The sequence below is a fragment of the Contarinia nasturtii genome, unplaced genomic scaffold (assembly GCF_009176525.2).
Source record: "Contarinia nasturtii isolate CC-2019 unplaced genomic scaffold, AAFC_CNas_1.1 Cnas_scaffold_1240, whole genome shotgun sequence".
Classification (NCBI taxonomy): domain Eukaryota; kingdom Metazoa; phylum Arthropoda; class Insecta; order Diptera; family Cecidomyiidae; genus Contarinia; species Contarinia nasturtii.
The window spans coordinates 1,488,900-1,506,173 of record NW_022198581.1 but is presented as its reverse complement, the minus strand read 5'-3'; the positions used below and the strand labels follow the sequence as shown (position 1 = coordinate 1,506,173).

The 17,274-nt window shown below is 33.4% G+C and overlaps 1 protein-coding gene across 4 annotated transcripts in view; it reads left to right on the top strand.

Annotated features, from left to right (window-relative positions):
- LOC116345470 (tyrosine-protein kinase Src42A) overlaps window positions 1-16,948 on the top strand; it is a 47,204-nt gene extending 30,256 nt beyond the window's left edge. For 3 of the 4 annotated variants that reach the window (XM_031774882.1, XM_031774880.1, XM_031774881.1), the window contains exons 2-11: window positions 620-5,253; window positions 12,823-12,944; window positions 13,088-13,172; window positions 13,380-13,458; window positions 15,482-15,650; window positions 15,819-15,977; window positions 16,091-16,165; window positions 16,233-16,326; window positions 16,412-16,578; window positions 16,679-16,948. In XM_031774882.1, the coding sequence (XP_031630742.1) occupies window positions 1,724-5,253; window positions 12,823-12,944; window positions 13,088-13,172; window positions 13,380-13,458; window positions 15,482-15,650; window positions 15,819-15,977; window positions 16,091-16,165; window positions 16,233-16,326; window positions 16,412-16,578; window positions 16,679-16,887 (4,689 nt within the window). In that variant the 5' untranslated portion in view covers window positions 620-1,723 and the 3' untranslated portion in view covers window positions 16,888-16,948. The remainder of the gene's footprint in view (window positions 1-619; window positions 5,254-12,822; window positions 12,945-13,087; window positions 13,173-13,379; window positions 13,459-15,481; window positions 15,651-15,818; window positions 15,978-16,090; window positions 16,166-16,232; window positions 16,327-16,411; window positions 16,579-16,678) is intronic. The other variant, XM_031774883.1, reaches the window with a different exon arrangement.
- The last annotated feature ends 326 nt before the right edge of the window (window positions 16,949-17,274 follow it).

The window sequence follows — 17,274 nt, the reverse complement described above, 5'->3', positions numbered from 1 at the left end:
TTCACACTTCACAATAAATGATTGCCGCACGGCACACTCCTGTTTGCCACATTCACCAAATATGTAGCCAAAAAAAAGTGCTTACACACATTTAATTAGATCAGGAAATTCAATAAATTTCTGTTTGCGCTTTTATTCCTTTAAGTTTTTTTTTCTTTTGTATCGATTGCGAAAAAGAATCATTTACATTTCTTTTTTTTTTCTCTATCTCGAATATGTTACACTTTGTTGAACATTTAAATTGACATTCCACGAGCATACATATCGTGTGCATATTTCATTCTACAAAAGTTTCTTTGTCCGTCTCTCAGTACGTTTGATTTCAAATCGTAATTAATGTCGACGACGAAACAAAATTGTGCTCAACAACGACAGACTTTAAGCAATTAAAAAATAAATAAACTCAAAGAAAAAGCACTTGGGTTTTGAATCCATTTTTATACATTCCTTTTATGGGGGTCTTAGAGATACAGAATAATAATATTTAGGCATAGGAAATTATCGACGATTTTATATTCGTGCAAACTGGAAAAGAGTCCGAATCACGGTTGAAAGTACAAATCAATTATCATTGTTACGCCGCTAATCAGTGATTTTAATTTTTAATTGAATACAATAGAAAAGCAATGCAGCTCGAAAATTATAAAAGAAAACAAAACAGACACAATCTCAAAATTGAGAAGTGAGACCTAACACGAATAACATAGGCCTAGGAAGCAAATACAAAGTGAATTGTAACAATGGAATGAACAAAGTAAGATCTTCAAATTTGTGCAGCCGAATAACAAAACTACATTTTCATCACGAAAATTGTGTGACTAAATGCAGTTCACCATAATTTGTTACAATCAACACATAGTCTACGGTGATTTGGTGTTCATTGTGTGCCAATTCACTCAAATGTGGTAGCTGTTGGCGTGACTTAATGCCCAAAACGAATGCAATTGAGAGACAGAAAGCGTATATGCGCGAAATACAAAAACAAATGCACTCGCCAAAAATTACGTAAAATCGAAGAAAAAGAGTTGAAATTGAAATAAACGAAAAAAAAATAGAAACAAAGTTAACAATAAGAGTGTGCATATTAGCACATTCATGCGATATCGTCTACAAAAAAAACCGATCGATCGGAATAGAGCGGGAATAAATGCATAGGCGCAAAAAGACAAAATTCAATCAAATTATTGCATAAAATGAACGTTTGTTTGAAATGCAAAAATTTATTCTGCACTTCTCAGAAAAAATCGTCAGAAAATCCACGAAAAAATTAACTACATCAAGAAAAGAGAGATACGGAGAGCGGTGCATATATACAAAACTAGACTTGCTTCAATTTATATGCGTGCAAATGCACACGATCAAGACAGAAAGCGAACAATTTCCAAGGAAAAACCATTTACGAGATATCGACGACGTGCAATATCGTATTGTTATTACGAATTGTTGCCCCGAAGCAAATGTAAAATAGATAATCGTAACATTCAAACTGGTGGTAAATGTATTCAATTGAACTGTATTTAAACTCTGATTGTATATCGCAACAAATTTACAATCTATCACGATTTTTTGAAGGAAACTCACACATACACACCAAACCAGAGAGGTGAGAGAATTGCATGGTTTGAGGCGTGTGCACCATTAAATGCACATTAACATTCAAACAATACCAGTGTTGTGCTGAAAAAATCACATCCGAAAAAAGAAAAGGGCAAACGAGACAAAAATGTCTTCGACTAAACAGCCGGTGGTATGGTGTTCGGATCCAAATTCAACGAATCAAAAGCCAACTGCATTTGCATTGCAAGGCATTCAATTTGAAGGAATGATCACCGAACAACATGTTCTAGCTTTGCGCGAATTGATTAATGCAGCAGCTGAAGGTCGTTTACTTTTACCCAGTAATGGTGCCATTGTTTTACTCGATTCTGGCATCGATGTAAATAGCAATAGCAACGGGCAACAACAAATGCCAACCACAGAGATACAACAATCGAATAATATGAGCAACGACCCGTCGACATCGTTGCTGTCGTCGTCATCGTTAATGACGACATCATTGACATCAGCTGTACAAACAGCTGACACAGCATTAAATGTCCAGTCGAATGAACAAACCGCAACAACGTTAAGTGTTCCGATTGATATTGATACATGTGATGCAAATGATTCAAAAGAAAGCGACAAATCAAAGGAATTTAATCAAGTAACAATGGTGACAACATCAAAATCGACCACCGACACCAATGTCATTCAACTTGAGCCAAAATATTCCGAATTTCAAATGCCAGAGCTTAGCAAATATGATTTTATTTATGAATTTTTATGCTGTGCCAAATGCATAAACAACGAATCAACCACACAAAAATCAACAACACATACCGATAAAAAACAATCATGTCAACGAAATGCCATTAATTGTGCTCATAAACATGGATTAATATTTAATGTTGAAAAGAATATGTGCCATTTAACTGTCAATAGCAACAGCACAACACCCGTTCCAATTTATGCAAAAGTCAATACAAAACTGAGAAAACGAAACATATTTGCTTGTCAAAATCAATGTGCTAACGAGCACATTGATGTGGCGTCCCAGGTGAATGTGAGAGAGAAAGAGGTGAATAAAGAGTGGGACGAATCAAACGATAAAAACGATAAAAATAATGACATTTGTGGTATTAAACCAAAATGTAGTAGTTACAATGATGAAACTGTGATGAAACAATTGACCAGCGATGATGAAATTCAACTAAATTCAAATTTGAATGTTGTTAACAATGATTTATCCGATACGGATGCCAATAATTCCGTTCAATTGCGAGCAACAAGTAGTAAAAATTCGAGTCGAAAAACAAGCTTGGACTCATCGTGTACGATTGGTTCAATGGATTCGGGATTCATTGAAATGCAAAATAAATTGGAATTGAGCGCAAGAGAAGCAATTCAAAATGCGGCCGCAATCGAACTGGCAACGCAGTCAACAAACGAGAATTTGCTACTGCCAACGATAACTGTGACGGGCGATGAAGAAATTGCAGCGGAAGACATTGAATCGATAACAACAACAACAACAACGACGACGACGGCAACAAATCAGCTTGAATCATGCATCAATAAGGACAATATTCTATTGAAAGAATGTTCGACACAATCGCGTAATCGTAGAAAATCTTACGAAGAATTCAAAGCAATTTATCATAATCGAATGACACTAGAAAGCGATTTGCCATTTGTTCAAGAACATGAAAGCACACTGCCCGTTTGTAATCAAAAGGAGAAAATCAAAGCACGAAGAAAATCTTATGAAGAATTTAAGGCTTTAGTACGTGGATGCGGCGGTGACGAAGGTGTTAACGAATCAAAACGTAAAAAGTCCAAACAACATGGTAAATCGGGCAGTAAAACATTAACTACAATGGATGAAAATTTAATGGCCTATTTAAATGAGAAAAATTCGACTGCGACCACACAAACGGACAAAAATTCAACAAATGCAAATAAATGCGATGTACTAGCCACGACACGTAGTACCAACGCCACCGCCGCCACCGCTAATGCGACAAGCACAAACACCAAAAGCAAAAATGATATTTATAAAACGAATTTTAAAATTTACGATAAACTCATTTCATACGGAACGATTTATGATATTATGCAAAAGAAAACGGATATTTATAAAGCGTATCGAAAGTATGATGCGTACATGACTTATGGTACAATTTATGAGATTTTACAACGAAAATCGGACGATAATGAACTGTTTCGTCGGACACGTGCCACTTCCGAGAAATTCATAAATAAACGCATAAGCGGCAATAAGTCCATAAATTCAAGTGATAGACAAACAACAACAGCGACCGCAAGTACAATGGCGGCGTCAACATCAATTGATAGTGTAAATAAAGTAGACGATAAAAGTCGTTCATTGAACTTTGGCGCAATTTATGATATTATACAGCGAAAACATCGACAATCAAAAAAATCCAATTCATTGCCGAATGGTGTGATTGGTGCTATTGAAATGAAAAAAATGTCCGATAGCGATGCGACACGTAAAAGTCGAGCCAGTGACGGATGCATTTATGACATAATTCAATCGAAACAATGTGATTTAACCAAAATTTTAACACCACCAGCAACGGTCACGGTTCAATGCAATTCACCGCAACCTCAACCAAATTTGATAAAAAATCGATTTTTTGTGGAAAAAGTTAATGAAAATGAATTATCGCACACAAAGTCTAGCGATAGCATTCAAACAACCGGTTGTTCATCGGCAACGACATCAATTGGTGACGAATCGAAGGGAAATACCTACACCGAATTGCCGAACGATGCGATATCACCTCACATTACGTCATCATCATTTCTTTCAAAATGGAACAACAGTCCAAGGTTGAGCAAAGTGAAAAAGTCAAATCGAATGCGACGCTTTTCACATATACTCTCCTATACACACCGTACACAAACCGATACAAATGCTACCGATGCTGCGGCTGCTGTTGATGCTACTGATGATGATGCTGCTGCTGCTGCTGCTTCTGCGGTTGATATTACAAAAACACACAAAATTCCACATTGCATTGATTCTTTACCGCAAACAATAAATGAAAATACAGCAACAACCGACAACGATGAAACATCGTACGGTGCAGCAAACAATCGATATGAACAACAAATTTCAAACCATCGAAAAGAGGTGCGAGTGAGAAAATTGAATAAATTGCGTAAAATGTCATCGCCATTGCCATTGCCATTATCTCAATGTGATCAACCACCGAAAATTGTGCCGCGTAAACAATCCGCACCAGCACCACCACCATTGCCGCCATCAATGCATTTGCAAACGCAACAAAACAGCAATCACAAATACAATAGTCATTTCAGTGGAACACACAATGAACATTCAAAATGTCACAATGAATTCACAAATAACGAACATCATACGAACTGTAATGATACCAATAATAACAGCAATAGTAAAAATGAGAATAAAAACAGCAATAATTTGGCAAATGAACAACATGATGCGCAAATATGCGATAGTGATAGCGTAAAATATAAAACGACGTCTGAGACTGCGACGACACATGATAGAAAAATTATAAAAAATAACAAACTAAAAAAATCAAGCAAATCAAATTTAATCGATATAAAACCGATGGTTAAACGTACCACAGTGCACAACGATAAAAAAGCAAAGTCAAGGCGACTCAGTGAATTCACTCGCGGTGAATTTCTCAACGAAAAACCGTAAGTTTACCATTTCATGTTTTCAATTGTTCGATCACTATTGCCCTCATAACCTCGGTATGTGCCTCATGTCACTTGCTAATTGATTCAACACCAACTAAATAAATATAAGAAACAAATACCATACAATACACCAATTATTTAGCAATAAATTAAAGTTGACTGGTGGCTTGATTACGTATAATCCAGTGTAAAGCTTATCCATCAACAATCCAAAGAAATTTTTAAAACTATACGCAAATTTTTTTTCCACCTTTAATTTTTTACCATAATATTTTTTTTTCATAATTTCATTCGTATTTGGAATGTTACGCGATTTATATATATGTTTCATTTTCGACGAATCGAATTGGCCTATCAAATTATAAAAGAAAATCCAACAGTTTTGAAGAGAAAGGTCTGAAACAAGAGTAAACGCGAAAGAAATGACTTAAGACGCATAAATTAAATGTGCGTTGCGTTTATTCGTTAAAGTGTCATGTTTATACTATGTGTTTTTTGGCAATCAAGTCAAATGTGTCTCTTTTTATAAACTGAATTCATTCAATCGCGCAACAGACATTCATTTGCACATCCAACAACAAAGTCTAGAAGAACTAGGGGAGCTGGAATATTTCATAATCTGGACAATTGATTTTATAAAGCACCGAAAAAGTTCGAATCACTGTTTGGGATTATTCGATTATGGTATTTTCATCGAAACGCTTCAACTGATAACGATCACTCTGTCTTTTTTTATCTTTCATTTGAAGAGAAAAAAAGTGGCGCCATTAATGTGTTTGCCTTTTTTACATCTTCTTGTCTTTCGTTTTATCTGAGCATATGGGCCTTCAAACCTTTGCACCAAATTTAATACGATAAGTATTGTTTTGCTGTCAACGTTGTCATTCTCATTTAAACAAGTTGTAAAATCACACTAAAATCATTCGCGAGATAGTTTTTTTTTTTTTCAATTTATTGTGCAATATTGAACAAGCGTACATTGGCTCACTAAGTTTGAACCGCTTCTGTATCTCAAATCTAGTTTCGATTATGTTATCATAGAAAATAAGAATTGTGTGAGCGATTCGTTGTGAACGAAAAAAGGCGAATAACCTGCAAATGATTCATCGAAAAACCAGTCTTGAATTCTGTACATGCTAACACACACACACACAAACCAAAACCAGATAAAAATAATAAAAAATCTATATACAACCAAATTATAAAAAAAAGTTATGTCTCTCATTGCGCTGTTCATAACAGCTTACCAGATCCAAATTATCTTAGAATTGCATTGCCTTTGGGCAGAACATACGAAAATAGGAGTTGAATGATATCGTGTGAGAAAGAGAGAGAAAGAAAAATATGAAAGAAGATCGAAAGAAAGAGAATATTTGAAACGAGTCGTATTCGAAGCATATGGGGCTCATAGTATAAGTTTGCATTTTAAATTGATTATCCCACAATTTATAAATATATTCGAGAGCCAATGGATAGTATTATTAAAAATGTGTTATGTAACTGTTGCAAATACACGTTAAATTCATATGATATCGATGAATGATAGCGAAAGAAGCAGACTAATACCGTTAAAATTTGCAACAAGGTCATTGCTAATTGTAATGGAGTACATCGCTGTGACTTCGAAATGTTATTATAACAAAATTTCATCGAATTCCGTTTATTTTTAATTATTGAATTTGGTCTGATCCTAACATGTACTCTTCGCATGTTTCCATTTTGCTATTAATTTGAATTTTTTTGTTACATCGTTGATTCAGTGTCAGAAAATAAGTGAGTTTGCTGATTTTTCGTTGATGAAAACATTCTCAGACGAAAATCTAAAGTCGAAAAGTGTTTTTCATTGCAAAACACAAAAATAGTTGAAAAAAGATTTTCTTACTCATGTTAAATGCTAATTTCTGTTGAATTTGGAAAGCAGCATCTCCTAACGTAAACAAGCAACAGACAAACAAAAAAACTGATCACGGCGACGATGAAGACAGAAAAAAAACCGTGGCGACAGTCTAAATTATAGCAACTAGAAATATTTTGTATTAAAAATAGATTATAAAATCAATTACAAGTTCGATGGATGCGTAATTGGTTTTATTTATAGAAATAGAGTGTGTGTGCGTTTTAAATCAGTAAATCGAGTTTCTTAATATAGTAATTGGTGTAAAAAAATAATAGAGATAGAAAGAGAGTTGTGTTGCAAAGCGTATAAACTACGTACATACGCTAAAGTTGCAAATCTGTGCACATGACATGAGAGATCATCGTTGTGCTCTCACAAATGGGGCCCGTACAACAGATTGATAGATAGCTGACTGTAATAATCATACTTCATTCCAAATTGCATCTATGAGCATTTTGCAAAATGGTAACATTAGGTGTAACATACACAAAAAGATACAACAACAAAAAAAGAGTAAAAATAACAACGGCGAAGATAACGATATAAAGCAAACGAGATGAAATAAAAGGAATTGAAGAAAAAAAGAAGAGTGCATTCAAACACATTGGCCACTTTGTCCATGCCAAGTAGCTACTTGATTATCATCATCGTTGAGTCGCCAGTCGATGCATATGCATTTGGTTGTGATGTTGTTGCCGTTGTCTAACACTTAAAATTAAAAGAGAGAGAGAAAAAAAATAAAATCTATAAATAGCGAATTAGAATTCATTGCAATTCATGTTATCTTGTCTTCTTTGGTGTATTTCATTCTGTCCGGTTTGATTTTTTGTTCCATCCATGGATGACAAGCGTAATGTTTTTTTTCTGCTATTCTTGAGGCCAACATGAATGCACCAGAAAAAAGGAAATTGAAATAGAGAGAGAGAGAGAGAGAAACGATGACGATTTAACATTAGCAAAATGAACAATGATAGATGTATCATTTAGGTGAAGTTACTTAGAGAAAAAAATATCAATACCAATACGAACAGAGCAACAAAGCACACGCATCATTTCAATGGAAATTTTATTTCGCAATTTTTTCAAAGTGTCCAATGAACTTGATAATTGTAGAACTGTCACATAAAATTGGTTGTTGGGCTCGTTTTACCGATGAGCAAAACCGTTTCATGTCATCTTACTCTATCTTTGGTTTGGTGTTTTGTTTTTTGAGATTTGATTGCATCTAGTTTTCGTTTCCTTTGTCGTTGTTGCCGCCTTTGATTGGTCATGCAGTTTTCTTTTCGCTGTTCCACCATGCCTCGAGACAATTCATATAAATATGCGTACAAAATTGAAGAAATTAAGCAAATCTCGTTTGCACATATCATTGATGCGTTTTTCAATTATTTACAAAAAAAGACATAGTAAAAGTTGGCGCACCGAGCTGTACCGATCGTTGTCTGCAAACGCATATTTCTTATGCATATGTAATTAGTTGTTTTTTTTTTCTTGCTCTGCTTTACTCTTCGCATCATTTCATTATGTTATATTATACATCATTCGCATAATAGCCGTGGATCACCCATTGCCTCTCTATCAAACAAATCACAAAGAGAAAAATGAACACAAGACGAGATAGATAACGTCAACACTCCATGTGATAAAACAAACGTACATACGAAATAACAACATCAACAACAAAAAAAACATACACAAGCACTGCTTACGAAAGAAAAAAAAAATGTATCAAATAGTATATCGGCGCATGTGATACACACATGACAAAATGCGTACGTTGGAACCGTGTGGTTATTTTTAGATTAATGTGCATTTTTCTATTTCGCACATTGAACATTTTCTTCCTTTTTTGTGTATGATGCTGTTGATTCGTATTTCATTCAGCACACTTTGCCACGTTTCTCTGTTGCAAATGTACATTTTTTTCTGTTTTTATTTCGAATAATTAAAGTCACTCTTTATGTATATATGTTTGATGTGATTGATATATAGAAAAAAAATGACGACGACGACCAAAGTGGCAGAAATAGATCTAGAGAGCGAAGCTGTTTCAGTAACTTGAACCGTTTTTTTTGTTATCGATGATAGTGTGTGCTGTACATGGCTGTAATTTAACGTGCGCAAAGAAATAATGTCGCTTATATTATGGTCATTTTTTTAAAGACACAATTTTTTGCAGCAAACTCGGTGTTCGCAAGAATGTTTTTACTTTGTTGTCGCTTCAATTGCAATGATACTTCTAATCAATCGACTTATTCGGAAGATTTGGATTAATTAAAAGTTTTGCCAATATTGTTGATCTATCGATATTAAATGATCATATCGATGTTCCAAGCCTTATTTAATAATACAGAAAGGATTTTTATGTCAAAATGAACGCATGCGAATGAATGAATTCACTACTCTTGTTGATTTTCAATTATTTTATAATAAGCGAACAATCGAGGTTTATTTTTTTTTTACCCAGAAATGCCGTAAAAGAATCGACGTTTCGCAAAATCAGAGTTCGACTGTAAATCTAAGACGGAAAACTACCATCACTGGATTGTTATCGACACATTAAAAGCGACAAAAATGTGTCGCCAGACGCGTTGATATTGATAATCACAGCCGGCCGAACCAGAAGAATAAATTCAAATGCCGTATTTTATTTTTAGTTCGAATGGAAACTAGTGCATACAACAATTTATTTAATAGACGCGAAAGCATGTGTCACTTGATCGGCTGTTTTTATTTCGTCTTTATTTTTTCATTCTCTCTCTTTATGCGTCAACTACTAATTGAAAACCATGTTCAGTGTACGCATTCAGTGATAAGTTTTGATATTTCAAAGCGCGCGCATCCAATTTATGTTTTTTGCTATGTGTCTTTCTTGTCGTTCGTCTATTTCTTGATTGTTGTTGTCTTTATCGTACTATAGTTTCGATCACATTCGATTGTCGTGCATACAAAACCGGTTATTTCATAATTTTCCAATGGCACATCGGATTCGATACACTTACGGTTGTTCGATGCAACTGTAATCAAGGCTTAGACAATCGATTTGATCAATTGATGCTACCATCATGCACGAACAAAAATCTGCTATAATCTTTGTTTATATACATTTTTCACATGATCTTGTATGCTTACACAATGTCAGCCGCAGCGGCCGCAACAACAGCGATGGCTGGCCACTTGCAAAAAGTGTGTTGCAAAAATAAAAAAAAAACAACAGCAATCACGGACATTCATTCAATGTGATTAAGCATGAAATTAGTAAAACATAGAAACTCACTAGCGCCGTTTACTTTCACGCCGTCACTCAATTTTTGTTTGTTTGTTTTTTTTTACGTTGCTTCTTTCGCTTAATCCATCACTCTCTGCTGTGCGCTCTTGAATTTTTGTCTCTCCGTTGTTTACTTTACATATGACATGTATGTTTCGTGCTAGATTTGTATACATCGTGCAAAATTGACTTCTGTTTTTGTCAAATCGGTCACACACACATATATATATATATATAGCAAATAAATAGATACATAAACAATAGCAAATTTCGAATGAAAGATCAAAAAAAATATTTAGGTCAGTAATTGATTCAACAATACATTGTTAATAAATAGTTTTGATGGATGTTGACACACATATTTATTACTGTGATTCAGTGTGATATATACACGCACAAACATGGTCTAGCACCATAAATCTTTATGAAGAATCCAATTGTCCGAATTCCGTTCATCGGAAGGAACTGGTTTAATATCGATAAATTGATACGAAATAAAAAATAATGGTGTGCAAACAATATGCGTTGCTTGATTTTTAGCAATTTGATTAGAAGGTGCAATTATATGTGAAACGGTTTTTTTTTCATCTTCTAGTTTTTCAAACGGGCATGCAATTAGTTGCGTGCATTTTTGAGTTCCTTAAATAAGATCGATGCTTACCTTAGATGGAGAAAAAAAACTATACAAACCAAGCCAATGGCGATAATGATGATAATAAAAAAAACATGTAATAAAGAGAGTCGTGAAAGAAGAAAAAATAAATGAGCCGCCCAAGTCTGTTTAAGACGCAAAATCACAAGGAAAATATGTTGGCGCCAACAAATTACATTTCAACGGTTTGCACTGTGATGTGATCCGATTTATAGTGGTCTTCTGTTGCCACTTTTGGCTCGCAAGCACTCTTATCGAAGATCAATTGCAATGCGCCAAATCGTAATCAAGACAAATAAAAAAAAACATGAACAGCAACCGCGCCCAAGTGTGAATCTTATGCATGCGCCACCAGACAGCGGCTTAAAAAATTACTTTATTTGTTGAATAGAGCAATGCCGCCAAACAAAATACATGTTTCTTTTTTCTATATATATCATGGATGTATAATTAAAAGTAAATTATCGTAAAAGTCACAAATGCGCACACGCGCGCACGTGATCATCCGCTCATTTCTTCAATTAACATAGAGAGATGAAATGAAGAAAAACTGTAGCACGTGAACATGAAATGGATTGATAACTAAATGAAATATGTGTGTAACTGGAGAAATTTCTTTATATAATTTATGTCGTGCATTTTATAGTTTTGTAGGCGTTCATTTCTTTCTGTCTTTCTCTTTTTACCGATCATTTTAGATACTCAATTTCAATCAAATTAAATTGATTTTTCTCTAGAATAAAAATAAGCGAAGTATTAAAAAATGTGTCGCAATCAAAATTTTCAAGTGTACAAATATTTATAGAGGGGCAATTTTGAGTGAAAAGAGGGTAGCAATTTTGAAAAATAGATCATTCTAGATCGTTTTAAATAAATCATCAACAAAAGTGACGAAATCGATCTGTAAAAACGTTTAAACTTATAAAAGTACTAACATTTCAAAATAAGTGTACAATCATTTTGGTTAAGTATACATAAGCGCACGCTTGAAATTGAAAATAAGTGTGGATCGGATCGAACATCGATGTTTCATTCGAATGCGCTTTTGTTTGCCAACATATTGCTAATTGCAGTGTACCTGTGCATGTTTATTTCATCTGTATATCACCAACAATAAATCATTTGCAATTCGATTTGTGTGTGGCGCTTAGATTGCACATGAAAACACTGCAAGCACAGCAAAGAAATACATGCAATAGTTGGCAAAGTGACCATTGAAACATCATTAACATGATACGTATGCATATCAAAGTGTATATGTATTTAATGATCGTTTGATGCCCAAATATAAGAGGCATCAACACAGAATTTCTTGCGATATTTTCCTCATATGTGAGTCATAAATGGATTATGCGAACTGTATCGTTTTCTGCGATGGATTATGCGAATATGAACCAGCTGCTTTTGCTGCACAAATATACGTTTGTTTGGTTGCTTTCACACACTCGATTACACATTTTTATTTTCAAATAGATTAAGAAGAAATGGCAATTTGATGATATCATATATGGGAAGTAAAATAATGAGATATTTATCGTGCAATCGATATGCCACACATTTCTTCTTGCATTCAATACAACCAACGAAATAATTTCAAATTAACGAAAGAAAGATCGAACGAAGAGAGAGAGAAAAAACTAGTTGTTTTCACATTAACGGCCAAATAATGTTTATTTATTCGTTAAACGAACCATCAAAACATATAAAACGAAATTATTCATGAAATTCACTTTTTTCTCTGTTACACAGGTGGTATTTCCGAAAAATCAAACGTATTGAAGCTGAAAAGAAGCTACTTCTTCCAGAGAATGAACACGGCGCATTCTTAATTCGTGATTCGGAAAGTCGTCACAATGACTACTCACTTTCAGGTAAGTGTATTGCATACATTTTCACATCATCACGCGAAAAATTTCATAAATACAACCAACCGGTGAAAGTTTCTGATAAAATATATCGGTGCATCTGTCGATCGATTAATTTACAACATTTTGTTTGAATTGTACGTTTGCAGTCCGTGACGGCGACACCGTTAAACATTATCGCATTCGTCAATTGGATGAGGGTGGATTTTTCATTGCACGTCGCACAACATTCAGGTAAAATAATCTTCAAATAAATTTTTTTGACTTAAAACAATTTTCGACCTGAAGGTAAAATGTTCAAATTATGGTTGAAAATCGTTTATTTCCAAAGCAAAATTGGATAAATTTTGATCGGAAATCAATGACGTTCAATTTCTAGTTTCTTCATTTTTTGTTAATATTCTTTCGAATCAAATTTACGGTTTGAATTTAAATTTTCAGAACATTACAAGAATTGGTTGAACATTATTCAAAGGATTCTGATGGATTGTGTGTCAATCTGCGATCGGCCTGTGTACAGGTAATTCAACACATTTTTATTTTCCAATTTTATTTTATTTCCCATCAATTGTGTGTAATCAAAGAATGAACAAGAAATACTAAACATGTTTAGCTAACAACTAACAAAGTATTTAACTCTCTACTGCTCCATTGTTTGAATGCGGTGCAAAATTGTAGTTAATTATAAGGTGTAGATAACGATAAAAAAAATAATGAAAATTCTTTTTTGTACATTTCAAACTATTCCAATTTTCAAGAGTTTTTCCAGATTTTTAAGATTTCATTAATTTTTAAGAGAACATTGATTTTTAAAATGCCGTCGGTCGTACGCAGTAGAGGGTTAATCGATATTGTATAAATAAAATGCACCAATCCAGTGCATGATTAGGGTTGTCGGCGAGATGCAATATTTAGAATCTCTTTGTTTTTTAACAATCAAGTGATATTTTCTGCGTTCTTGTTTATTTCAATCAACGTTTTTGTTCATTAAATCCCGCTTTTTCAAACTGTTTCGTTTCCATTTTCTCAATTCTTTTTATTGTTTCGATTTATTATGATTGTCTTTGACATACAGAGAAAAATCAATGCAATTTAAAAAAAAAAAGAAAATGAGTAGATAGACAATGAAAAAAACCAACATGAATTATTTTTCAAAACGTCAAAATACAAAATGTAATAATTGTTTTTGTATTTTAAATTTTTAATTTAGTCAAACCATTTTTCGGCCCTCTTCGAGGTAGGATTTTGTTTTGACAAACAGAAATTCATCTCTCCCATATTTGTTTATTACCAGAACAATATACAATTATTTTTATACACATACACAATCACACCACCATATCGACAAGACATTTATATCTTATACGACAAAACATCCTCACTCCTTTCTCTGTCTGTCTCCATCACTTTTTTAAGGTCGATTTCTTCTCCATCACTCATCATTTCCAAATTAATTCGATCTTGTCCCCTTTTTATACTTTTTGCAAATCTCTCCAAATCTATTGCTTTGTAATCAGAACGATTTTTTTTTTATTTGAAAGTTTTTTTTCTCTTTTTGGTCATCAAAACCAGCCTCGAATTCGCATTTTAAATTAACCCATTGATATTAATTTTCTTTGAAACTCATTTTTTTTGTTATCTCGCATTTGTACAATGTACATTGTACACACAATTCTTGTGCAAATATCAAGCTGATTCATAAACAAAATTAGTCATTCGCTAATTTCGCATAGTCGTGGCACACAAAACTGAAATCCATTTATGACAATGCGATCCAAAAATTGTGACTCAAGTCACAGAATTGCACGAATTCCAACTAGAATTCAATTGGATTTTCTTAATAAAAAACAAGTTTTTTTGTTTATTTTATTTCGCGCTGTTAACTTCTAAAGGCAATAGTATTTCAATCATTTAACACGAAATTTTCTCCTGTTATTATTATTATGATTATGCTTGTTATTATTGTAAATTGTTCTCTATTTATTTTCATACGAATACATGCTATTTATTTGCAAATATGAAATGCAAACCAACCAATGACAAAATTGATATCAAACCAAAGGAAGCGAAAATAGATCTGTTGATGTGTACATAATCAAAATACTTGTTTATTTATTTTGTTGCAGTCGGCTTATATTTCTGCTTTTTTTTAGTTTTAAACATATCAACTATACACTGAAAGCTCCTCTTCCCTAACAAACAAAACAGAACGAAATTCCAAGCGAAATACTGCTCGAAATAGTTTTTTTTTTGTCATTAATTGGATACCTTTTTTTGCTGTACTACACTGTTATTTTTTCTGTTCTAGTTTTTTATTGATGTTCTTCCGTTGTAAAAAAAAAGCAATCTCAGTTTGAAATGCAAATTGATTTATTCGTTTATCGTTTAATCATTGTCGTTAACATTAGACTTAGATTTACGTTTCAATTAGAGAATATTTTTTTTGTTCGTACTATTAGAATAACAAATGTCACACCGTTTCTGTTTTCTTTTGCCACTCTAATTTCGTGTTTGATTTTCTATTTGCGTCATCCAAATTATAGATCGAGAAACCAGTGACTGAAGGTTTATCACATCGAACCAGAGATCAATGGGAAATCGATCGTGGTTCATTGAAATTCGTACGCAAATTGGGCTCAGGACAATTCGGTGATGTATGGGAGGGTCTTTGGAACAATACTACACCAGTTGCAATCAAAACCCTGAAATCTGGTAAGTACATTTGAGTTCATTACGATCAATTTTGCTATGAATGGAATGAAGACGAAAAAAAAAGCAGTTCGGTTGAATCAAAATCACGCTAAATACGTCACAAATCTATTGTTAATTTGATAGTAATTGTTTGACACATACATAAACATATCTATTTTTTAATATTAGGCACAATGGATCCAAAAGATTTCTTAGCCGAAGCACAAATTATGAAGAAATTGCGTCACCAAAAATTGATTCAATTATATGCTGTATGTACGGTTGAGGAGCCCATCTATATTATCACTGAATTAATGAAACATGGATCATTGCTTGAATACTTGCAAGGTAAATGCAGTTGAAATAAATTTCAAACTGAAAATCGAGCTTAGCTTAAGAATGTGTGATCATATGATTAAAAAAAATGCTAATTGAAAAATTCTCGCTCATGATATCGTTAGGCAAAGGAAGAAACTTAAAATTACCTCAATTGATTGATATGGCTGCACAAATCGCTGCCGGAATGGCATTCTTGGGTATGTATATCAATGCATTCATTTTAAAAGTAAAAGAATAAAAATTAATAACTTATCATTTTAACAGAGTCACAAAATTACATTCATCGTGATTTGGCTGCCCGTAATGTTTTGGTTGCTGATAATAATATTGTGAAAATTGCCGATTTCGGTTTAGCTAGGTATGAAATTCTGTGGTGACACATTGACAAATCGATTTAAAATAACAAACTAAATGATGTTGAATTTTGATCGATTCGATTTTAGATTAATCAAAGAAGATGAATATGAGGCCAGAGTTGGTGCTCGATTCCCGATCAAATGGACAGCACCAGAGGCAGCAAACTATAGTAAATTCTCCATTAAATCAGATGTATGGAGTTTTGGTATTTTGCTTACTGAATTGGTGACATATGGTCGCATTCCATATCCAGGTAAAAAGAAAAACAACATTACAATTTTTTTGTCTTAATTAATGAAAAATGAAAAAAAAAAAAAATATTTAATCGTTTGATTGTTTGTTTTGTTTCACAGGAATGACCAATGCTGAAGTGTTAAGTCAAGTGGAACACGGTTATCGTATGCCATGTCCACCAAATTGTACGCAACCCTTGTATGAGATAATGCTCGAGTGTTGGAACAAAGACCCCATGCGACGACCAACATTCGAAACGCTACAATGGAAACTTGAAGATTTCTTCACATTAGACCCAAGTGATTATAAAGAAGCTCAAGCGTATTAATTTACGTATTATTTAAGGCAAATGAAAATAATATAAAACAAAAAAAAAAAAAAAAAAAAAATGAAGACGAAAATTAAATAGTACGATAATAACGGAAAGAAAACAAAAAACATAATAATTGACAAATTAACAACAAAAAATTCTAGATTTATAAATTCATAGATATATATTAGAAGGGAGGTATAGAATTGTGTGTGAATTGTTTCCGAGGAAAAGAGAAATTCGAGAAAAAAAAAATTCAAAAACAACAAATCATCATTAGATCATAAGTGAGATAATGGAATGGAGTATAGACTTGTTTATTCCCCCTGCCCTCCCCACTCACCTCAAAAATATTACAACTGTATCCAACATAGAAAAGGGTAAAAAAATGCATGTACATCCAAA